The following is a 24,999-nucleotide window of genomic DNA, read 5'->3' as shown; positions in this document are numbered from 1 at the left end:
CAGCCTGACCCCCTCCTTTGGTAATTCTTCACAGAACCCTAGTCCAATGGTTGCCATCAATTTGATCTGAACTGATTTTATAATGAATTGATTTTAGAATGCTGTATTATTTTACTGTTGTTAGCCGCCCTGAGCCCAGCTTCGGCTGGGGAGGGCGGGATATAAATAAAATATTATTATTATTATTTTGTTGTTGTTTTCCTGGTCAGCTGGTGGTTGCATTCATGAAAGATGCTTTGCATGGATTTTGTACTCAGGTACTGGAACACCTAGTACAAAATGGCTTGTACAAAGCAGCTCTCAGGACCAAAGGGTTTATTGTAGCTCTTTCCCTTTCTGCATTACTATAAAGGCCATTGCTAGGGGCCCTCTGCATCATCTGAATACGAACTAACCAGGGAAGAGAGGGGGGGGACCCTTGATCTATTATTTGTTTTCCCCTTCCCCTATTACTATTCTGCTTCATCACACAGCCTGCAAAACAGAATAAGCCGCCTGTCATGGTATTACAAAGGAAACCCTAGATTCCCCCCCTCCAAGAAATATGCATATTATTGCATTGCTGTTGTTGTTGCCATCCATCTTACTGACCCACTTTCCTGAAAAGAAAGTTCAAATATAATCTCTCTCTCTCCCCCCCTGCTCCTGCCACAACCTGCCCCCCCCCCCCGCGCGCTTCTACTCCTGAAAACTTTATGAATTTGGTGCTCTCCTTGTGGATTTGAGCTGCAGTGCTCTGATCTGATTCCTCCTGTATGCAAATGTCCCCCGCTCCGTGTGTGTGTGTGTGTGTGTGTGTGTGTGGGAGAGTGTGTTAGAATGTACAAAAAGATTTCTTTATAACTTTTCTCAATATTCTGCTGATTGCCAGCTCAGTAGCAGATGTGCTGTGCTTAATGGTGCATAGACAAGAAGCATTCCCTAATCCCTAAATGAACTTCTTATCTCTAAATATATACAAGATAAGCTATATAAACTCCATTTAGCTACTATGCTATTAAATCTACCAGAACTGAAAGGAGAACGAATATTGTTAAACCAAGCACCTGTTAGCAGAAAAGCATTACAAAAAAATATCCTCCAAATACAGAAAACAAAAACAAAAAACCCAACCCAAAAACAATGCCAACAAATCAAAATTATTTAAAAGAACAGAAGTCAATGCAGATAGGATTCTTGATGCTCTGTGGGCATGTTTTGCACTTCAGCTAATGGAGAGTGAACACAGGCTTATCTTTCCAAGCGCAGGAATGAGGCTCAACTGACCTACTGTGAGATCCTAGAACAGTTCTAGAACAGTTTGTTTGCAGCCCAGAACAGTGGATGGAACCGATGCACTCAGGATAAATCAAAGCTGCATTCCTATTCCCTTAACAAATCTTGAGAAAGTGTCACCCACGATAGGTACTTGCCCAGTCGTCAATGTGTATTATTTATTTCCTTACACCCACAATTCCCTTTTCCTTTCATAATGGAACCCAGGCTGCATTTCATAAGGCAGCCTCTTCCATTTCATCTGCGTTTCCCTAGCACTTTGTTTCTGCATTATATTTGAGCTTCCACATGGCAATAAAATAAACCTCTGGAACGCTAATTTAGCTGTGGTGCCTGCATTGCAAGGGGTTCGACTAAATGACCCATTCTACAATTCTATGATTATGAAATATAGCACTCATTTTCACGTTATTTGATACCGGGGGGACACACAGTCCCCTTAAGCTGGAAAATCATGGGAGTACAGTGACAAAATTTGGGTATGCAGTTCTTTCCTAAAGAACTAAACTAAAGCACTAATCCCCATGTCTGAATGCACGTCCAGTTTGACACTCATGTAGCTCTCCAGGCACTGATGAGACTCAAACCAGCTGAGGTTCAGCAAAGTGGTAGCTTCACACATCTTCAGAAATCCCCCTGTGTATCTCACTGTAACACTCCAGGCTACTGGCCAACCAGTGGGTGGAGGTGCATGTTCCAGAAAAGATGGGGAGCCAAGAGACAGAGGAAGCTAGTTGCCTTATACTGATAAAAGGCCATTGTTCCATAGAGTATTATCTGGACCAGGAATGGGGAACTTGTGGCTCTGCAGATGTTATTGGACTCCCATCTCCCATCTCATCTCTATCCGTTGGCTATGCTGACTGGGCCTGGTGGAAGCTGGAGCCCCACAAGATCTGAAGAACCTGGGAGCTTCTGTTTGGAAGCCATGTGCTTTTACTGCTGAGCGATGGTCTGTAAAATGCTGAGATGTCTTTATGACCTGAAAACAGAGACGATGTATGTACTTTTGTAACCCAAGAAAATATTTTTTAAAAAAACATTTTTTTTAGAATGCTGAGATGCAAAGGTGAAAGGCCAGTTCCTTCTCATAACTGTTGGGTTCAGAAAGTATAAACACATGGATATTTTTTTAATTAAGAGAGAGAGAGTTGATGGCCCACACTCCAGCACTCTGGTCTTATGCTCTTTCATTTCTGATTAGGAATCCTCTTACTACTGCTATTTCCACAGTTATCCTTTGGAAGGAGCTATCTGTCCTCACCTCAGTTTTAAGTTCCCCCAAAGCACATGCACACAAATCTCTCTCCCTCTCCACTGGAGCCATCCCTAGCAAGAATGCAGTCCTAAACATTGTTATTAAAATCACTTTCCTCATTAATAGCTATCATTTATATTCCACTTTTCTTTCAGAGATATTAAAGATTATGAACAACAAAAAGCTTATTTTTAAATTATTATTATTTGTTAGAATCCATGGACAAGATGAATCTGAGAACAAGAATTAACCTACTCAGGAAAGAAGAGGAAAAGGGATAGCTGCAGAAACACCAGCTGTCAATTAGGAGGCAAAGTCTTATCTATTATTATTATAGCAAAGTAATAGGTAAAGGTAAAGGGACCCCTGACCAGTCGTGGCCGACTCTGGGGTTGTGGCGCTCATCTCGCTTTACTGACCGAGGGAGCCAGCGTACAGCTTCCAGGTCATGTGGCCAGCATGACTAAGCCGCTTCTGGAGAACCAGAGCAGCACACAGAAATGAGCTCTGCAAAGCTGCACCCGAGAAGGTACGAAAACAGCAGAGGCATCCCCCTTCCCTGCAGGATGACCAAGGAGGAGAGCAAAGCAGCTGTCTAGAATGTCAGAATTCAAGTCACCAGGCTGCCCTAGATAGAGGAGAAAGCAGTGGGTGTTTTCTCAACCTACCATGCTCTGTCTTCCCATTCACTAATTTCTGGAGCAGGAGGGAAGTATTCGAAACTGGAACAAAAACCGCATATGTACTTCGAATCCCCGCAACGGAGTGAGCTCCCATTGCTTGGTCCCAGCTCCTGCCAACCTAGCAGTTCAAAAGCACACCAAAAGTGCAAGTAGATAAATAGGTACTGCTTCAACGGGAAGGTAAACGGCATTTCTGTGCGCTGCTCTGATTCGCCAGAAGCGGCTTAGTCATGCTGGCCACATGACCCGGAAGCTGTACACCAGCTTCCTCGGCCAGTAAAGCGAGATGAGCGCCGCAACCCCAGAGTTGGCCACGACTGGACCTAACGGTCAAGGGTCCCTTTACCTTTACCATTATGACACATGTGCCAGGGTCCTTATTTTTATCTCTACAAGGCTGCAACCTATGAAGTTCCTCTTTGTTATCACCTGGACCGCCATGTCAAGGATGAGCAACAGGAACATAATGAAGTGAATCCTGAATTGAATTGCATTCTACTCAAGAGGAGACCTTCCTTCAGACTGGAAAGGGATTCTGTACCACAGGAGGTAGTGATAGCCAGCAACTTGGGATTGGACAAATTTGTGGACAAAAGAGGATTGGACAAATTCATGGAGAGGAATGCTCTCAGCCAGGGTGTTCTACCTCCATTTTGAATGCTTTTGAAACCCATTTGCTTGAAACTACAGGGAGAGCGCGGTTGTGCTCAGATCCTGCTTGTGGCCTTCCTACAGGCATCTGGTTGGGAATTTTGAGAACAGGATGCTGGACTATATGGGTCACCAGCCTGATCCAGAAGGCTGTTCCTATGTTCTCATGAGCAAAGAAGATGGAGGTTAGCAAAGACTGCACAGAGGTGCAGGTTTCAGCGTTTAGCAGCAAAACCTGCCGCACACCTGCCCACATTATGCTGGCTTGCGTCTGGGCTATTGTATTGTCACCTTGGATAAACATTTTTAAAATGTGCCGTGTTTACGAGGGGAAAGGGAGGGGGAAATTCCCCTCCCCAAACAAAGAAAAGCCAACATTTTAAAAGAAGCAGCTTATCCATATGCAAATGTTTTGCGATTACTCCATAGAAAAGCTGTGTCCTAGTTTTTGAAATATATATTTCACTTTATGTCGCACACAGCTGGGTTTATATTGGCACTTGTGCTAATATGCAAAATACAAGTCTCTTGCAATTCAGAAATGACTCTCTTTATGAAATGCCAGAAGGGCACCTGCTTTCTTTTGAAGGCTTGATCGTGCCAAACGTTGAGCAGCCATTTGTGGCCAACTTCCAGCTCTGACCACATAGCTTTCGCGGCGGTGCGCCAGCTCGAGACCAAAGAGTGTTTACTTCCATTGCGGTGGCCTGGTCAAAAAGTTTCACACATTCCGCGGGAAGCCTTCGATAATTAGACGTGGCGCATTGAAGAGAGAAGGGTGTTGGAGTTGATTGTGTGTGGAGTAATTACAGAGAAGCGCCAGTGCGCCTCTCGCACGCATGCACACACAGTGTCCCCATCAGCTGGATGAGCCGGAGCCTCATCTACAAAACACAAAATAGTCCTCACAGACAGCGGGTCAAGCAATTTCTGCAGGCCACCCCAGACAAGAAAGACCACAAGATTCACTTTTATTTCTAGATGGTGGAAAAGAGTAGGAGGTTCCCTCATACCAGTGTGGTGTAGTGGTTAAGAGCGGTAGACTCGTAATCTGGTGAACTGGGTTCACTTCCCCGCTCCTCCACATGCAGCTGCTGGGTGACCTTGGGCTAGTCACATTTCTCTGAAGTCTCTCAGCCTCACTCACCTCACAGAGTGTTTGTTGTGGGGGAGGAAGGGAAAGGAGATTGTTAGCCACTCCTTAGGGTAGTGATAAAGCAGGGTATCAAATCCAAACTCTTCTTCTTCATATGGCGCCATTCTGCCTATACTGAGCAGACTCTCCAGGATTTCTGGCAAAACCCGGAGACACCAGAGATTGAACCAAGGACCTTCTGCATGCAAGGCAGGTGATCTGCTCTTACTGAGCCACAACCCTCCTCCTGTCCCTCGGCTGCACTTTGGGATCCTTCTTAGTACTCATTCTCAGCTTTGAGAAGTGAAGAGAGATGCCCCCTCATCACCTGGAAAGTGAATGCTGCCCTATGAAGCTCTCACATACTGTCCAACTTTGGAAACCACAAACTGGGACGTGTGTTTTCTGACACATGCTCCTGAGCAAGTCATGGGATCCACGTCTCGCTCCCGCCCCCCTCCCCAAAAGCTTTCTTTTGAAATGAGAGAACAGCGCGACATTGCCGCACCCAAAATGGCCCCTGCAATCTCACATGAAAAACCAGGACGTCCCTTTTCCCCCAGGGCTCTTGGCAGGTATGCACTCAGTCTAGACCTATGTTGCTCATTAACGCAACAGCCTGTGGAATCAGAACAATGGCCCATCTGGTCCAGCATTCTGTTCTCACAGTTTTGTTTCATTTTATAATAATTTTTATTAGTTTCTTTTATCAGTCCTGAATCTTCCAACATCCGGCCTCATTGGATATCCATGGGTTCTAGAGTTATGAGGGAGAAAATCTTTATCTATCTGCTTTCTCCATGCATACTTTTTATAAACTTCCATTGTGTCTGGTCTTGTTCACCTTTTCTCTATAGTAAAAACACCCAAATGTTGCACTCTTTCCTCACAGGGGAGTTGGGTAACTACTCTGTGACACCCCCCCCAAATGTGGTCAGACTACAACTCCCATCATCCCTTTACCATTGGCCCATGCTAGCAGGGGCTGATGGGAGTTGGAGTCCAGCAACATCTGGAGGGTCACAGATTTTTTTTCTTTTGTATTCTGAAAACACCAGGTTTGCCTAGAATCTGTTGGGCAGAGGTGATGTGGTTCTGGCTACATAAATGTGAGGATAAACGTAAAGGTAAAGGTACCCCTGACCGTTAGGTCCAGTCACAGACAACTCTGGGGTTACGGCACTCAAATTTCAGCACTATAGGCCGAGGGAGCTGGTGTTTGTCTGCAGACAGCTTCCGGGTCATGTGGCTAATATGACCAAGCCGCTTCTGGCGAACCAGAGCAGTGCACGGAAAGGCCATTTACCTTCCCGCCGCAGCGATACCTATTTATCTACTTGCATTTTGACGTGCTTTCAAACTGCTAGGTTGGCAGGATTAGGGACCGAGCTACGGGAGCTCACCTCGTCGTGGGGATTCGAACCGCCGATCTTCTGATCGGCAAGTCCTAGGCTCTGTGGTTTAGACCACAGCGCCACCTGCATCCCTCTAAATGTGAGGATAGGAATTAGTATATACGATCTGATAAAACACCCGGACTTTTGAGTGCCTGGTGCACTCATGAGTGCTAGAAACTGGATAATGATGATCTCAGGCTTGGAACTGTTTTGCAGAACACCTGGGGAATGCCACCTCTCCCACTTCAAAACCCACTTATATTTGTGAAATCTTTTGCTCAGTCCCCAAATTCTATTGCAACTCAGCCTGTGCAAAGGCTAAGCTCGTGTAACGAAAACAGCTCCATATTGCTTCCCGCTCGCTCCTGCCTCCTTTCCCCTCCACTTCTTCCATTATTTCCCTTGTGTTGAATTTTAGATTGTAAGCTCCTAGGGGGCGGGGCCCTGTCCACTTTTACACTGTAAAGTGCACGGTGATCATGCAACCACAATATCAGGAAGCCGAATTCCATGTTGCCCCAGGCTTTCTGCATGCACAGAGCTCTCCACATTCATATGCACGGAGAGATAAACTAGCAACTTTCAAGAATCCGGGGAGAAGGGAGGGACAGAGGGAAGGAAGCGAGAGAATTAGGGATTCCACGTCCATTTCAGTGACTTTCCAGCCCTGCCGCTGACTCCCTGGGTGACCTTGGTCAAATTGCAACCTCTCGTATCTTCCTTTACCCATCTAATATGCATCTAACTCCAATGGTCCAATATTTGTTTAGCTCCTGGGGCTGTTGTGAAGCTTAATTAATGTTTGCTGAAAGCTTTGAGATCAGATGATGGAAGGTGCTTATATAAAGTTCAAAATATGAGAAAGACAATGGAGGGGTTTGTGTATGTGTACCAGTGTGAGGGCAGGCGAGTAGGAATGGCAAAGTGCCAGAACAGTCGCTTGGACAAAACCGCTGCTCATATCAGGGTTGTCCATATTTCGGCACCTAGTTTTATCAGTAAAACATATACAAAGTTGTTTAAATAAAGACTCATACATATTCAGCTGTGTACAGAACCAGGCATTTATAGATTTTGGGACAGGAAGATACAGGAAGAAGCTGGGGAAAGGCAGTTACTGGACCTCTGAGTGCCTCACCATAAATAAAAACCCACCTTCTGTAGTCGCCGTATGTTGCTGAGGACAAACCTAGTTGCAAATACCAGCAAATGTGTAAAATGTCAAGGAGGGAAATGAGGCTCCAAAGAGTTAATGTCAACAGACTGAATCTTCATTCCTTGATCTCTTTTCTTCTATAGCAGAAACTTGGGATAGACTGGTATGTCATGAACATCCAAAGAAGCACTTTGTAAAAGGTAGCAAAAATGTAAATATGTATTACAATGTCCTGGCCTATGCATCTTTGAAAATTCACGACTTACCTCAGTGGTGAGGAACCTGTTCATTTCCAGATGTTGTAGACTCCCATCAACCCTGACCATTGGGCATGCTGGCTGGAGATGGACTGCATTGACTGCCCAATTCAAAGTGCTGGTTTTGATCTATAAAGCCTTAAACGGCTCAGGGCCGCAATACCTCAAGGACTGCCTCTCCCCATATGAACTTACCAGATCTCTGTGTTCATCTTCTAAGGGCCTTCTTCGCGTGCCTCCTCCACGAGAGGTCTGGAGAGTGGCAACACAAGGACAGACCTTTTCTGCAGTGGCTCACCGTTTGTGAAATGCTCTTCCCAATGAGGTTCAGCTGGCACCTTCATTATACACCTTTAGGCGCCAGGCAAAAATGTTCCTCTTTAACCAGGCCTTTGGTTGATTAAAATGTGTTTGTGGGAGGGGTGCGGGGGGGGGTATTGGCTTGTTTTGATCATTTTTATTGTGCATTTCGTGTTTTTATTTTGTATTCTTATGCTGTGAACCCCTCTAAGATCTACAGATGAAGGGCAGTAAACAAATTTAATAAATGCTAACCTTCTTTGTATTGTTCCCATTTTTAATATACATGTTGTCGAAACGAGCACTACAAATGTAATCAATAAAATAATAATAATAATAATAATAATAATAATAATAATAATAATAATAATGGGAATTGGGAACCCAGATTCCTAATCCCTGTTGCAAATGATTTCAACTTGGTCAATACACCTGTGCTGCCTTTTAACCTGCGTATCTCATAGAATCATAAAATTGTAGTTGCAAGGTACCACGAGGGTCATCTGGTCCAACCAACTGCAATGCAGGAATCTTTCGCCCAATGTGGTCTCGAACCCACAACCCTGAGATTAATTAACAGTCCCATGCTCTGCTGGACTGAGCTATATCCCCGTTCTTTCAAATCAGGGGTGGGGAACCTGTGTGGCCCTCCCTGTTGCTGGACTCCCAACTCCCATCAGTCCCAGGCAGCATGGCCAATGGGCCAAGGGTGGTGGTGAGGGAGTAAGGAATCGTAGCTCAAATCATCTGGTGAGCCACAGGTTCACCACCTCTGATTTAAACCCATTAGCTACTTGGAGAGGTTCCCCCCACAATATAAATCAGTCAAGGCAATGCACTGTCAGAAGGAAGTCCTTCTCTTATGCGGAAGGTGGGATGCCTTCAAGGTGCCTGCCACTAATGTAATTTGCAAATGTATTTAGAAACACGACAATTTAAATCTGCTTCTTGAATTGGAAAGCTAGCCTGAGTTTCTCAAAAGTTTTCTTTTGGGGGGGGGTAGCCCTTATAGATCTATGAAAAACAACAAAAGGTATTTTTAAAAGCTGTTTCAAGTGTCTTCTCCAATAGTCTCGACCAAAAACTTATTACATCCAAACTTCATTAATTGAAAAGAATGCATTTACCCATAAAACAAGACATCAACCAAAACTACAACTCTAACAGTAAACAGAAAGTATGTGGGTCCGTTAACCTCTAGAATTGAAACTTTTTGTCCAATATGTGGAAGCAGCTAATAAAAAACTGAGTGGGAGAGCTATCTCAGATTAAAAGGGAGTGCTGAAAACAGCAAAAGGTATGATTATTAATAATACCATGGATCCACTAAAGGCTGCAACCTTGACACCATGTCTAAGCAGGGACATTTCTCTGCCGGGTCTTCTCTTGCCAGTGATAACAAAGCGTGGCCTCTCTCTCTCCACTCGTGGGGAACTAACAGCCCATCCAAACTGTCTCTTTCAGACAAATTCATCATCAGTCTCTTAACTAACAACTTCACTGCAGGCAGAATGCAAAGTTTATCAAGGCTCTTGCCAAAGTCTCCAGGAAGTGTGCATTATTCCAGAACCCAATGGGTGGAACATAGTATGGAGAAAAGAGAGCAAAAACGAGACCTGACCCATAAGCAATGAAGAGCACTTTTTGATCCAACCGTGGCAATACTTTTATCTTTGCTTTTGCAAATGTAAAGTTGCAGGCCAGGGGTCCCTTCCCCCCGCCACCAACACAGAAAGGCAGTCCTATGTCCAAGCACATCATTTCCCAACTGCCTTTTACCAGATATATGCAAGTCATTTGTAACTGGGCCAATTACCGTAGCACTTTTACATGCGTGTATAGCTTTCTGGCAGATTTCCAGGCTGGCCCACACCATCACCCCAACTTGAGAAAGGGTGTTATTTTCTTCTAGACCTGCAAGAGGGTGGGATCCGTGACCACCCAAACCTTCAGCAGATCAACTTTGTGGCGTATAGAGCTGGGCGATGTCTGGTTTTCAACATCGCGATAAATCACCAGCTAAACACTGCAATATAACATGATATCTGGAATAAGGATGGAGCTATGTAGAGGCATTGGCTGGCTTCACGGTTTTTCTTGCATCGCGATTTTTGCCAGTGCCTGCTCTTGCGATTTGCTGCCTGTTGCAGGAGGCAGGGGAGAGCTAAGCTGGCCGAGTTAACAGGCGCTGCAGGAATCGGGAGAAACATTGGCTGGCTTCACAGTTTTTCACACATTGTGATCTTTGCATAGCACACCCACCACCCACCCCAATTTGCGATATATTGCCAGGTCAAAAATTATGAAACCAATTTCATGATATGGACTGGTTTTGGATGGTATATCGCCCTGCCCCAGCAGAGCAGCCCTGGTAAAACATTTTCACAGTACTGCTGTTAGAAAAACTTTCCTTCCAACCTCAAGTTGCTGCTGTAATGCTTTCCATAGGCTGAAATGAATGACTGTGTCATGCTACTACTGTAGAGCGGTTAGTCCAAAATAGGAGGGCAGTTGGGCTGTTTTCCTAACCATTTACTCCCTACTCCCCGATTGATAAATGCAGAGTTGGAAGTGGCCACAACTCTGCACCACCACCCCAGCTACATCTGTGGATGTATGTGCACAGATGCACTGCCAAGAAGCTACATTTAGTTAGTAAACTGCCTACTTAAATCTCTTTTGACCTCTCCCCTTCCACCAGCCCTTTAATATCTGTTTGCAAAGTGTACATGGTGTAAAGTTCCACATCTTTACCATTCCTTAATTTTTCTCTTTCCTAATTATAGCTAAAAACTCTTCTCCCGGTACAAATTCTTTCATTTTTTTTTGAACAGCAATTTGCTAGATGTTATGTCTCCACAGACTAATTAATGCGCAGCTTTTGCATCCGTCACAAAACAATTTTATTTGAATTCAGCTTCTTCTCACTTTGCCTTTAAAGTTCATTTTGTTATATATTTATTGAAACAGACAGGGAATTCCGAATGTACTTAAAAGCAAATTAAAATCATTTCCCTGTAGTACCGAATGCTTGGATAGTACGATGCACGGATAGAAAAAGGAAAGCAGCCAGCTCTGCCACGACCTAACCTTCATCTAAGTGTGAGCACCAAACATGGCGGAATTTAGTATCAACAAACTGACATGCCTAAACTTCATTTAAAAGTCATTAAGGGTTTAAATATCAACCAAAACAGATGGGACATCCAGCAGTGGTTCACTGTGTTATCTTTTTATAACAAGGCATAGACTCTGAAGTTTGATATCAAAGTTGGCACTATTCTTTTGGTGATGATAGTGACAGATGTTTGATGCGTATAGATTTCAAATACTAGTTTGAACCTTCTCAAATTGCATCTGCTTCAATCAACAAACTTGTGATAATGTTGTTTCTGCTGAATACCAAACTAATGCTTTAAAGATGATTAAAGCAAAACTAAAATAATTGTTAATAGAGGAGGTATTCTATAACAGGAAGAACAGAGTGACTTTAAATCTTTGAATAATTTGCCTGATTTGGTAAGAAAGCCAAAAAAGAAGCATGCTTCAAGGTGATTCAGTTTTTGGAGATTTTTACACATATAAACTCTCCAAATGTACACTTAAAGAGGGGTATGTGTTTTAAAATATATACACCCAGTATAAAAGATGAGATGTGCAAATGGTACTAGTCAGGAGTAAATGAAAATGCACTGGAACTTGGTAGTTCCCCTAAATAAATATATTTAAAATCAAAATTTAATCAGAACTACAGGCAGTTCTTTCTTGTGCAACTGTGCTCATAGGTTTCTCAAGGCGATCAATCTCAACTCCCATTCACCCAGCTTTCAGAGACACTCCCGTGTAGCTTCTGATGCTGCACAAAACAGCTAAATTTGGGGGAAATCCTGGAACAGGGCAACTCGGTTCTGTGCAGCTTTTATAAATTGACCCAAGAATGGCCAGCTAATTTCAGGTGCAACCAGACAGTTGATGAGATATTTCAATGAAATACTGTTTGAGGCTTACATTAACACAGCTTGTTACTTAAAGTGATTGCACAACAATTAAAAAAAAAAATCACCCGTTTTATTCTGGCCTAGAGGCCAATGGGCAATTTAAGTTAAGTGAGGCACTGCTCGTAGCAGTTCTTTGTTATCATTTTGGGTTTTAAACCACTGAAACCAAAGAAAACACTGCCATCTGCTGGTAATAAAGCAATTAACAATGCTTCTCCCACAGAGATATGTACTTACAAAGCCACATTACTGATTGGTTCAAATACAAAAAAAGAAGCAGCTTCTTCAAGCTTAAAATTAAATCCCCCCCTTCAATTGTTTGTATTCATGTGCTTTCCCCCTACTCTACCATGCAAGGTTAAGTTGGACACTATGTGATAATATGTAGTAAGTACCCTATTGTTTGTCTTTTGAAAAACAAAGTAGGTCGGAAAATAGCAATTTACTCCCCCCTTTTAACAGACTCAAACTGAGCACACTGTTAATTGATGGTTTTAAAACCAGCTTCTATTTACTGAATACTTTTCTCGGCATCGTTCTTTTCACATAGTTTTCCAACTAGCAAGAGACAATTAAGTCAATTTGACCATTCTGAGACACCACTATTTTACACGTTCGAAAGAAACCAAGCCACGGTGGGATTGTGCTGTTTTTTTATTGTTTTCCATGGAGAAATACATCATCTGTTTACAAAATAGCTCTTGAAAAATACAAGGAGTACAGATACTATAAAACAAAGCAACTCCAGTCATGAGACACCTACGTACATCATGCGAAAGCAACAGTCTGATCTCCAGGTTATGAAAACTAGAATTAAAAAGTCACTATACAGAAAAGATTCCAAGTTCCCAGCTTGGCAAAACTTGGGTGCAGATACATGAAACGTTTAATAAAATGAAAAAAAAAAAAAAAGTTCCTCATGTGTAAACAAAACGAGACTAAATTTGTGCCTGGCAAGTTCGATCTAAACTCCATAGCTACACAAAATACACAGACAGTTTGTACACTTCAACTGTTAGTTAAACCTTTTGGACTGGGTCCCGGGGGAGAGGGAGGGTGCAAGGTAATATTAGGGGAGCGAAGGTTGGGTCACAGGAGGCTGTACAGGGCAAGGGCAAGAATTTTGTATACTAAGCATCGTAGACAAAAGGGCAGAAAATAAAATCTTGGTTACTGCACAACTGGGGAGGTTGGGAGAGTAAGCTGCAATCTCTTGGCTTTGGAAAATTAACTTATGGGGGGGAAGGGGAAGAGCAAGTAATTTTACTTTAACATGGAAATGCACATGTAGGAGGATTGAGCACAATGCAGGGAAGGAAGTCATTAAACATGCTGATCAGAAAATATGGGAAGAGCAATTTAACCATCCCCACTTAATTTTGATTGAATCAAAAGTTATATATAGCTTGTTATCTCCATCTGATAATCACTGGCATTCCTCACTTTCTGCTGCTTAGTCACGTGAGATTTTCATACCTCTTTAAACAAAGTTGCCGCTAGTCATTTTTATAGCTCTACAGAACAAAACGAAGACAACTGGGCAAGGAGAGCTTATCAGGTTCTCAAGTGTCTGCTAGAATTGTGATTTAAAAGAAAACGCTCAGAATGTAAAAACTACTTTCAGGTGAGCTACCTAAAAATAAAATAAAATAAACTTAAAATCCTATAAGGTAAGAAAGATCTGCCTTCATATATATATATTTAAAATTTGAGATGTTTGTAATGCAGACAGGACTTTTATGGAGTGTACAAAACTCTTATATTTAGTGATGAAAAGGCCATCAAGACAGAGTTAAATGCTTTACAGGCACACTTTATTTACTCCATTTCAGTCATGGGGCGGGGGGGGGGGGCGTGGCACTTGTGCCTGAAGGGCCACAGAGTTATAGAGCTTTTGTAACCACCATCATGACCAGTTAAAAGAAATACCAGCATTTGACGGACGACATTAGTCCAAATTTAGGCATACAAACTGAAACACAAGTTAAATGCAAAAGCTTTTCTCCCCCCCCCCCCTCCAAGAAATATGATGACAGCTACAGGAAGGGAATGGGAGGGGATCTGATTAGCTGAATGAAAAATTATTTGCTTTTTGATAGCTGATTTGTATGCACCATAAAATAATCCTATAAATAAAAAATAGACCACTTCTTAATCATGCCCCGCCAAATACCCAATACTTGTTTTCTCAAACTTATAACCTCAAGATTTGACGTTTTCTTTTAAAGTTTTACTCTGGGTTATTGGTAACAGAGCTAGATACAGCGCATACTTCAGTACACAATGTATCAGACCATTCTCTAATTTGAAGGTTGCAGATATTGAAGAATATCTTCAATAAAAAATAAAAAAAACTATCAAGCTGAAACGCTAAAATTAGTCATATTTCAATAAAAAAGTACATAAAAGTGCATTTTAAGGGATTCTTTTGCCAGTTTAAGCTCTATTTTGTGTGTGTGTGTGTGTGTGTGTGTGTTCCAAACAATGCATCAACATAAATCCAATCAGTGTCAAATATGGCTAGAAATAGTATTCCCATTCCTTTTGAAAGGCAGTAATCCTTTGAAGTATTCAATGTAACTGTTGCTAACACATTTAATAGTACTCCTGACTTCACATACTAACCTGGACTTCCAGATCAAGTGATTATAGCCCAGGAAGGGAAGTGCAGAAAACACACCTAAATCCATCTGCGTTCACATTCTCGTCTTGCACTCTCTGTTCTCCATTTCAGCATTTAGAAGACAATAGGTTGAATTGGCAGATACTGTTTATGGACCCCTGAGGTTGGTTTTATCGATTCAATCTTAGTTTTATTGAATTTTTGATAACTGGAATAGGGTTTGCAGGGAGAGCAGGAATATCTGAAAGGTCTGTACTGGGCATTTTCTGATGGAGTGGAAAAGTGAGAAAAAAGTGTTAGGACACATAATTTCAAGCACAAATGGAATTAGGAACACGTCCAACAATGCCAAGTGTGTTGCATTATTAAATTCTCCCACTGCCATAATGGTTTCAGTCACGCAATACACCCAACCTCTTTATTTTGGCCTTGTAGGTAATGAAAATAAGGAGGAATACATAAAATTTACATAAGTCAATGTCTGGGTCTTAAACTCGTGGTCCTTCACCCTTCCTCTCTTTGTCATTTGGGTGGGCAGGGGATCCTGGCACAATGAGAAATGCAGTCAATCTACCCTTCTGCTAGGATGTCTACAAAGGTTGAGAAATCAAGTGACATGCTATGGTGAATGCATGAATGCTTGCAGGTGGAGTCATAGAACTGAAGGGTTGGAAGGGACAATGAGGGTCATCTAGTTGAACCCCCTGAAATGCAGGAATTTTCTGCTTGAACTCATGACCCTGAGATTAAGAGTCTCGTGCTCTACCAACTGAGCTATCCAGGAGGATAGCAAACAACAGCTTCTCATCCATGGCTGTGTGGAACAGGTCTCTGGACCACTTGTAGCATCCCCAAAACTCTACCTATCATGGAGTTATTGGTGCCTTGTGCGATTTATTACTATGAAACGAAACTCGAGTACCTGAGGAGCTTGCAGTGATACTGTTGTCGGAAGGGTTTCTGGTTGAGAGGCCATCTCTGAATCTGTATCAAGTGCTTCCTGAAAAGGCAGAAACAAAAATGGTATGAGCAAGATCCAACATAACTTTAGCACCAGGCGTTTAAGAGGTGATGCTATAGCACAGCTGGTAGCACACAAGCTTAATTATCACACAGTGGGTGGCGCTGTGGGTTAAACCATAGAGCCTAGGACTTGCCGATCAGGTTGGCAGTTCGAATCCCCGCGATGGGGTGAGCTCCCGTTGCTTGGTCCCTGCTCCTGCCAACCTAGCAGTTCGAAAGCACGTCAAAGTGCAAGTAGATAAATAGGTACCGCTCCGGCAGGATGGTAAATGGCGTTTCTGTGCGCTGCTCTGGTTCGCCAGAAGCGGCTTAGTCATGCTGGCCACATGACGCAGACGCTGTAAGCCGGCTCCCTCGGCCACTAAAGCGAGATGAGCACCGCAACCTCAAAGTTGTCCGTGACTCGACCTAATGGTCAGGGGTCCCTTTACCTTTATAACAGTGGTGCTGCAGCATCTTCCACAAGCACCCTCCTTCATTAGAGGCTTTTAAGCAGAAGTTGGAGGGCCGTCTATCACAGATTTTTTATTTCAGATTCCTGCGTTGCAAGTGGTTGGACTACATGACCCTATGGGTACCTTCCAACTCTACGATTCTATTATTCACTTAACATGCAGAGCATGCGGAAACCTAAGTTTGGAAGTAATAGTATTTCCCCCCTACACTTAGTGCTGTGGTAATGTATTTTACACAGTGTCCTGTTTATACACTGCTATTTCACCCTGTTTAATCTGCAGGGTGAAGGGGAAAACAGTGATTCTCTCATATTACCTGGCACTGTGTGTGGAGAGGATGGTGCCTTTGAAAAGGGCAATGCAGTGGTACCTTGGGTTACAACACTTCGGGTTACAGACTCCGCTAACCCAGAAGTAGTACCTTGAGCTAAGAACTTTGCCCCAGGATGAGAACAGAAATTGCATGCTGGCGGCGCGGCGGCAGGCCCCATTAGCTAAAGTGGTACCTTAGGTTAAGAACAGTTTCGGGTTAAGAACGGAGCTCCGAAACGAATTAAGTTCTTAACCCGAGGTACCACTGAATGAGCTATTGATGTCAAGGGGGATAGAAATAGTTACACACTATTCCTGAGATTTTTCCATACCACCTATTTTAAGCATTCTGGGGTAAGTACTGTAAACTCCTGCCGCTTCCAGGTCTTCCAGGATTAGGTTCAACAACCTATTGCTGGCCAAGTGCAAACAACAGGCAAATATTCAGCATTAAAATGACAGTATCTACACAACACGGGTGCTCCAAACAATTAAAAGAGTCTCGTTGCATCTTAATGACCAACAAATTTATCATGGCACAAGATTTCACGTTGACAGATGCATGAAGTGAAATCTTAGTTGGCAGGTATATAAAGAAGAAAATTGTACGGTGGGAGTTGGATGACAAAAATGATTACAGCTTAAATTTATATTAAACAGGCACACCTTTAACAGCACAAGATTGGTGATAATTGCTGAGATGACTGTATTAATACGTGGAGGGGGCAGGGAACCATTTGTAAGAAACAGTCAGAGATAGCACAGGAACCATGGCATTGGTAAGCTAATTAACACATGTAATGTGATAAAAATCTTTTGTCTCAATTTAACCTAGAAGTGATACCACTTAAGTGATTGAAGAATTTTAATTCTGTTGTTGCATTTGATTGGCTATAGTGGACTGGATGGATCTTTGACCTCATCTAGCAGGTATCTTTTGTTCTTAATATGCTGAAGCTGTCAGAAATGGAAAATGCTAATTTTTAGCTGCTGTTTTCAAAGTAAACATGGATTTATCAATGCAATTTCAAGCCTGTTTTTTTTGCTCCCAAACCAATCTTTTTTCCTCACTTATGCCTCTCTGCATTATGCGAAGTATCTCCATGAGGAACAAGAAAACAAAGTAACCCAAAAACTTGAGCGTACAAGCATCTTGTTTCAGAAGCTGTGTGAATCAGAGTACAGTGGTACCTTGGTTTAAGAACAGCTTAGTTTATGAACAACTTGGATTCAGAACGCTGCAAACCCAGAAGTAGATGTCATGCTTTGTGAACCTTGCCTTAGGAGCAGAACATGTTCCGCTTCCTGTTGAATGTAATTTGAGTCCCCCGCTGCTATGGGAAAGCACGCCTTGGTTGAAGAACACTTTGGTTTAAGAACAGACTTCCGGAACGGATTAGGTTCGTAAACCAAGGTACCACTGTACTACAGTTGTATGAGATGTTTACCTTAGTTTCTGTTTTATCGTGATCACTCGTATCAAGACAGCTAGCATCTTCATTCACTTCCTCCTGTCACAAAACAGAACAAAAATTAACATCTTAAAAAGGACAGCGGGCCATGATGGAAGACTAACTTACACGGTTGGAATTAGAGGAATGTCAACTGAAGAGGATGAATGGGAGGCAACTTTCCTGTCAAGCCTCTCCCAAGGCACAAGGATGTGGATTCCCTGAATCGGATGGAAAGTATTTCTGGTGTTAATTGATAAAAATCTGGGAGAAGCGCTTTCCATAAACTAAGCTGTGGGAAGTGCCTTCGTCTGATTTTTCTCTGATCTCTCACTGCTCCCTGTGCCAGTGTGCACCCTCTGACTCTTGGGAGAGGCTTCTTGAGAACAGGTGGTGGCAGTAAAGTATCCCTCTGCCAACCTTATTCCACTGCTGACTGGAACTTCGTCAAAATATAGCTTTACATATTGAAAATGAATTGGACACAAGTAAATTCAAATATTTCGTTGGAGTCCAAGAACAATATGCTGAAGGAAAATAGCTGGTTTCACAAAGGGAAGGCTTGCAAAGAAGGATTTTGACAGATGGGCAGCCCCGCCGCTGTCAATCGTTCAGCATCTTAATGATGGCATTTGAGTGACAGGTACATGATCCCACACACCTGTAGGATTTGGCCTGCAAGGCTGGTCCTGATTAGGATCTGCCACTCAAAAGGTTCCCCACCCCTGCCCTAAATCCAGACTAAAGCCAAGCAAGTTCTTTCATCTCAGCAAGAGCCCCACCCCACCCCGCAAGCAAATGCAGGTTTGATAAAATGAGTGAGTCTGACCAGAAGTGTTTGACAGTGAGACAGATTCTGTTACAGCTTGAATTGCTGGAGCTGCAGATATATTTTTTGCACTTGTACATACCTGTATCATTATCTGCATAGCCTACAAACACTCTCTCTCTCTCTCTCTCTCTCTCTCTCTCTCTCTCTCTCTCTCTCTGTGTGTGTGTGTGTGTGTGTCTGTCTGTCTGTCTCTCTATATATATATTTCTCAACATCCAGAACTGTTTAACTGAAACCTTGTCTTCTGCAACAGTAAACTATTCAGACCTTAAGCTGTGTGTTGACTGGAGCTGGGAGCAACTTTTGCTACATGGGTATCTCCCAAAACATGTTGTGTGCAGACAACACATACATCCCTCTCACTAACCCTGCTAACTCTGGAATCACCTAGGAATCTTCCACAGGATGTCTAAAATAACTGGAAAAAGCAACTTGTAGTGAGAAGGCTGAACTGTGTAAAACCTTTTGCTTGCATTGCATGCTAATTCTTATGTTATTTTCACTTGTATTGAATTGTTCAACGAAATCTCATTGGCTGTCATAGGCAACCAATGAATTCACCACCTATTTTAAAACTCTGTTCCCAGGACTGAGGAATTAATCCTATAGTTCTGGTACCACTTCCTGGCAGCATACACAAAAAAACTCAAATCAACAGTAAATGAAATTACCTCTTCAGTCTTTATTTTTTTGGGAGACTCTTCTTTATGAGGGGATGATGTCCTCTTCACACCTGCTACAGGGCTAGTTACTTTCGCTGTGGTGTTTCCTGAAGGTCTCTGTGGTTGGTTGACAAGACGGGTTGAAGAAACTACTCTAGAGATGGTAGGCTTTGGTGGTGGAGAGATGGCTGGCTGTGTGGCAGTTTGAGGAATGCTTTCACTTGAAGAACCTTGGGAAATATATTGTAACGATTACCATGAAATCAAATATTCAGCATGTAATCCCACGAGCAAGGCTGTACATTTAGAACTAAAAATAAATAAATCAAGAGTTCTGTGCCTAAGCAATGCAAGTCCTACACTGGGGAATTTTGTGGCCTGGATAATTTTCTCAAATTGTGCAAATCTCCAGTGTTTTCATATTGTATGTTATTTGTTACCCAAATTTGCTATTTTATACAATTTATTCCAGCTTTCCAAATCATGTGGCTGAGGGACACTATGGGCCATCCTCAATCACTGATAAACTTATTCAACACACCTCTCTGGCACCTGAGATTTCAACAAGCATTGCTCGTACAATTTAAAACATGTATTTATGTCTCAAAAGGCTACCAGTTCTCTTTAAAAACAAAAAAGAGCCCAGTTTCTCAGGAATCAACATTTTATACTTCTTTTGCACTCCCACAGAATCACAACATATGTACAGCTCTGCTCAAAGACATTTCAGTTTTCAAGGTCAAACTGCATTCAAAACGAACATTAAATGGCTACTTGGTGGGGTGGAGGAATCAAGCGTTTATGTAATACATCATACTACAAAACATGGGTTTCAGTACTTAATCTTGCCCTTGGGAAATCTGCTATTGCATTAAAAAAAAGGTTCTAAGCCTCCTTGTTACTGAGCTTTAAGCAATGACTGAAGGCTCAACGGCCATGAGTTCTGTCTTTCAGTGCTCAGAGCTCCACAGCAGGAAATACTGCCATCTGAAGGCATGCAATACATCGAATTTATAATTCACAGTATTTATGCTGAGTTTCAAATCTGGGGCTCCTTGGCAGAGCTCTCAATGCCATGACAGAGAATTCCTAATATTGACGACCTGGCATTATCAAAAGAGTAACTTTTATGTTTATGTTACTGTTTATGTTTTATGTTACTGTCTAGAGGAAAGACAACCATCGTATCACATTCCCTAGCATTAAGATACTGACCAGCACTGGACAGCTGGTTAAATAATGGATTATTATTCACATGTTTTATTACATACACACTCTAGGGCAGGTTAAGATTTTCTGTTTCCATATTGCCAAAATATTTTAGGGGTGGGTGACAAGGACAATAAAGCCAGGAAATAACTTCGATTTTGTCAGTGGAATGATGCCGCTTAGCTGCAGTGCAATCATTGTGTAACCATATTGTGAAGAGCACAAAGACCATTTTAAAAGATTCTGAATTTCCTAAAGTAATTCTGCTGTTTGCATTTTGGCTGCTTTATCAGCATGTAATTTCACAATAAAAGTTGCAAAGTATATGACAATATTTGTACTGCAAATATGTTTCTGCCAAGTGGCAAATCACCAACAATTTTAAAGAGAGAAAAAAATGACTTAATGGACAACCAACTTAGAAAGGTAGTATTTGCATAATATTATTATGTTCCTACCCCCTGAGCTTTCACTGGAATTTGTTTGTGGCACAGTGACTTCAGAAGCCTGTATGTTGGTCACAGATGCTGCCGTCACAGCTGGAGGAGGACTGCTTCTGCTAAAATAATTTTTTTGAAAAAACACAACACATTCATGAATTAAAGCAAGCCCACACAACTTGCAACTCACCAAGTCAAATAGTTCACCAGCATCTAGAGAGGCTTGATAAGCCTCCTGGATTTACTAACTCCCTAGGGGTGTACAAACAGGGTAGCTGAACCTGGCAAGCCAGAATACATGGCTGAGGGGCTGCATTCAGCTTGGTGGGCCACAATCTGTACGTGCTTGAATCACAATTATCAGCATATAAGTTTCAATCCACCAGAAAGCATCAACTTGGTGAAACACCCTCATTGGCAATTCTGCAGAGTGTTAGAAGAGACAGGCCATCAATGATAGGAGACAAAGCAAAACAAAGAGAAATAATGCTTACTTTTGTCTGAATAAAATACTACTCTAGCACCAGGAAGTTCTTGTAAAAGCACTATAGTTGTGATGGCTGAAACAGTAGCATGGGAAGAAGGAGCAATGATGCTTAGTTAGTACACCTTGAAAGTAGGGATGGATGTTCTGCATAGATGCAGAACCCCTATGTGGAAATGTGCAGAGACAAGAAAAACAAACCCAGCAAGCATTTGTTTCCTTTTACTTTGAGATAAATGTGGTTTAGAGAATGTTGTCATCAGATAGCCGAATTCTTACCCCTGAGAGCTTCCAGAACTGTTCAATGGACTTGTCTTCATAGCACTAGTAGGAGAAGGCACAGATGTGCTGTTATCACTATCCATAGATAAGTCTAGGCTGCTGTCGTTCAGCGCTGTCAACTTGACCCCTTCTGTCGAATGCTGAAATCGGTGAGACCATAAATCACAAAATGCTATTCAGGAGCAGTAAGAAAGTCTACTGTAATTTGGCAGAAAAATAGTGACATCCTACATGGCCACCTGTCAGCAGGACAGACTTACAATGGTGCAACAGGAATTCTCCCCGCACTGCCAAAATCTGCCCTGGAAGTGGGAGATCCTCCAGGGCAGATTTGGGAAGGGGATGGGTTACAGAGAAAGTGAAGTCTGCTCATACCATGCCTGTTAGCTTTAATTCACTCTCTCCTATATATCAACACGAAAGCTTTGTACATGTGCAAATCCCTCCCCTCACTGACAAGAGTAATGTCTGATGTGGGCTTGAGTCAGGCATGTCTAACTGACACCACATCAGAAAATTCTCCATTATTTCCTAAAAAATGACCTTTTGGGGGGGGCAAAAAGCAAGCAAGCAACATTGCACAAACTGGATCAGATGCTGCTTTCTTATCACTATGAGGGGGAGTAGAAAAGACCAAGTGTCTTATTACAAAGTTGAGATTGCTTCATAAGCAACATTTGAATAGGGACATAGATGCTTCCGTACACCCAACTTTGCAGGAGGTCAGTGATCCCTCCTCTTTGCCTTTTCTTATGCAATGCCCATCTCTGGACTTTATGTGAAAGGGTATTCCAGATGAGCTGGTACTTAAAAAAAAAAAAAAAATACCGTATTTTTCACTCCATAGGGCGCACCGGACCATAGGGCGCACCTAGTTTTTAGGGGGGGGATTTATCCCCCCCCCCAGGTCCAGGAGCGGCGGCAAGATTGCGCGCAACCTCGCCGCCACTCCTGGAGCTTGCGGGACTGGGGGCTGGGAAGCCTGAGCTTCCCCCAACCCCAGCCTCTAGAACAGGCAGCTATCCGCAAGCCTTCCGAGCGCAGCAGGAACTCCCGCCGCGCTCAGAAGGCTCGCGGATTGCTGCCTGAAGCGCGAGAGGGGTCGGTGCGCACCGACCCCTCTCGCTCTCCAGGCTTCAGCGAAAGCCTGCATTCGCTCCATAGGACGCACACACATTTCCCCTTCACTTTTGGAGAGGGAAAAGTGCGTCTTATAGAGTGAAAAATACGGTACTTGGGGTAACTTCATTTTCTCATAAGTTCAACAGACCTGCTACAGCAAGTCTGAGAATTGCTGCATAAGGCTGAAATCACTGTTGACAGATGTCAAAGCAGTATATCTGCGAATGCCTCTGAGGATTTTTTTTTAACATTGTTCCTTTTAATCCTTGTCCACTGTTAAAAAATGAGCCAGTTTCACTAACTTGAAATGCTTCAGGAATTCTGAGCAGTTACCACCCAAACGACAAGTCAAAGATAATCCCAGATTCATGTCAGAGAAGACAAGAAGAGTGGGTTGCCTACAGAGAATTTGGGCATCCTATAATTATGACTACAAATATTTTATGACAAGTTAGTATCATCAGAAATCTGGGATACTAGAATATGCTTGTATTAAGAGTATACACACATATATTTGCCAGTTCATTTGAAGCTTTACCTTTTTCTTTTTCTGAAGCACATGACTAGGTAGCAATTGATGAAGTTGCTTCCTTTTAACATGCATTGCAGCAATTTTCATTTCCATCTCAAACATCTTGCTGTTTATTGCTTGCCTATAAACTATATAACGAGAAGACCGTTAAGATGTTTTACAGTTGGAGAAAGCCTATTACTTGCCTGCCCTGAAAGAAATTTGCATTCCTGAGAATTCTGCTTTTGGAATGAAAAACGGTACTTTCTTCAATCCTGAGAAAAAGGAATATGCACAGTGCCGCATCATCATGCCAAATGCCTTTCTCCTAACTTTTCAAAAGGCATTATGTGATTTTTACTATTTTTGCCTCAAAGTTTCTCCCAAGGAGGCAAGTTACATCTTGTATAGCACCTCCTCTTGGCTGTAGGCAGGGTCACAGTGCTCAGACGCTAAGGGACGGGGTTATCCACCTTCCCAGACTGACCTCACATGGCTAGCAAGTTAACAGGATTTTGCTGTAGCTCATAGTTCAGGTTCAAAAAGCTGCACCTACCCAATCACAACTGGAGGAACAGAGATAATAACCAAGGTGGTGTAAGTAATTCTGCAGAAAAGTTGCATGAAGCCTCTCTTCCTTCTTGCCTTCTTTAAACTTCAACACTGCTACTAGCAATGTGGTTGCTCCTGCAAATCTGTTTTCCTCTCTTAGCACCACCAAGTCACAGGACACACTGCAGCTCCCCCTGCTCTTTCTAAGCCCCCTCTCTGGTCCCCCGAAAACCTGGCCCCGAATATCACCTGAAATTCTCTGCAGCAGCATTTCACAAGGGCTTTATGCAATACAAAATCATCATATGGACTTCTTTACATAAACACATTTTTTCTGCAAAATTATGGGCCTGATCCAACAACTTATGGCTTAGCAAGGCAGTGCAAAGAAGAACACTCCCAAAGAGCTGCTCTTAGCCACTTTGCTACTCCCTGCCAGACCTTTTTACTGTCACGCTAAGCCAAGGTTTGGCTTGGCATGTTGTCTGAATTTGGTCTTGTGGTTACGATCTCTCCTCACTAACCACAAGCTGTAGCCAAGAACAAACCATGGCTTAGTTTGGCAGCTATAAGGACTGTGGGGGAGCTGCAAACTCCTCTTTGGGAAGTCATATGTTTGCAGTGTGAACTGGCACTGGAAGTGGGAGTTGGTATTAACAGCAAGATGAGAGACTAGTGTTCCACTATGAAAACATGACACCTTCCTATAACTCCAATGCAATATGAAAGTTGGAAAGAAGTAAGTTCAGTGTCAGTGAACCTTAACACAGGGATGTTCATGTAAGAATGGAAATTCCTGTACTGCCTTGCTATGATAAACAATGCTTCAGAAGTGGAATCTCTCTCAAGAGAAGCCTGAACTTTAGAGCTCTTTCTATCCAGGCTGCTCTTAATTGTCTCTTTTTGCTTCACAATTCTCCATTTCTATCTT

General features: G+C 42.6%; 2 protein-coding genes across 9 annotated transcripts in view; one reads left to right on the top strand and one right to left on the bottom strand.

Annotated features, from left to right (window-relative positions):
* The window catches only part of LOC310746343 (uncharacterized protein), a gene marked incomplete at its 5' end in the record, with an annotated part of 432,823 nt that overhangs the window by 333,801 nt on the left and 74,023 nt on the right, over window positions 1–24,999 (top strand). The gene's annotated exons all lie outside the window — the stretch shown is intronic.
* The window catches only part of PAPOLA (poly(A) polymerase alpha), a 43,171-nt gene continuing 30,918 nt past the window's right edge, over window positions 12,747–24,999 (bottom strand). For 2 of the 8 annotated variants that reach the window (XR_014548065.1, XR_014548067.1), the window contains exons 16-23: window positions 23,544–23,665; window positions 21,881–22,023; window positions 21,136–21,236; window positions 19,478–19,698; window positions 17,972–18,034; window positions 15,656–15,733; window positions 14,405–14,999; window positions 12,747–14,365 (exon numbers count right to left, since the gene is read on the bottom strand). Coding sequence is in view for 4 of the 8 variants with exons in the window: in XM_083613705.1 (XP_083469831.1) it covers window positions 14,904–14,999; window positions 15,656–15,733; window positions 17,972–18,034; window positions 19,478–19,698; window positions 21,136–21,236; window positions 21,881–22,023; window positions 23,544–23,665 (824 nt within the window). In the remaining 4 variants the exon portion in view is untranslated. Of the gene's footprint in view, window positions 15,000–15,655; window positions 15,734–17,971; window positions 18,035–19,477; window positions 19,699–21,135; window positions 21,237–21,880; window positions 22,024–23,543; window positions 23,666–24,999 lie in introns of all 8 variants that reach the window. The other 6 variants (XR_014548066.1, XR_014548068.1, XM_083613705.1 and 3 more) reach the window with 3 other exon arrangements.

The sequence above is a fragment of the Podarcis filfolensis genome (assembly GCF_964270895.1).
Source record: "Podarcis filfolensis genome assembly, chromosome: 1".
Classification (NCBI taxonomy): domain Eukaryota; kingdom Metazoa; phylum Chordata; class Lepidosauria; order Squamata; family Lacertidae; genus Podarcis; species Podarcis filfolensis.
The sequence above is the reverse complement of the archived record's forward strand: the minus strand, read 5'-3'. Positions and strand labels throughout refer to the sequence as shown.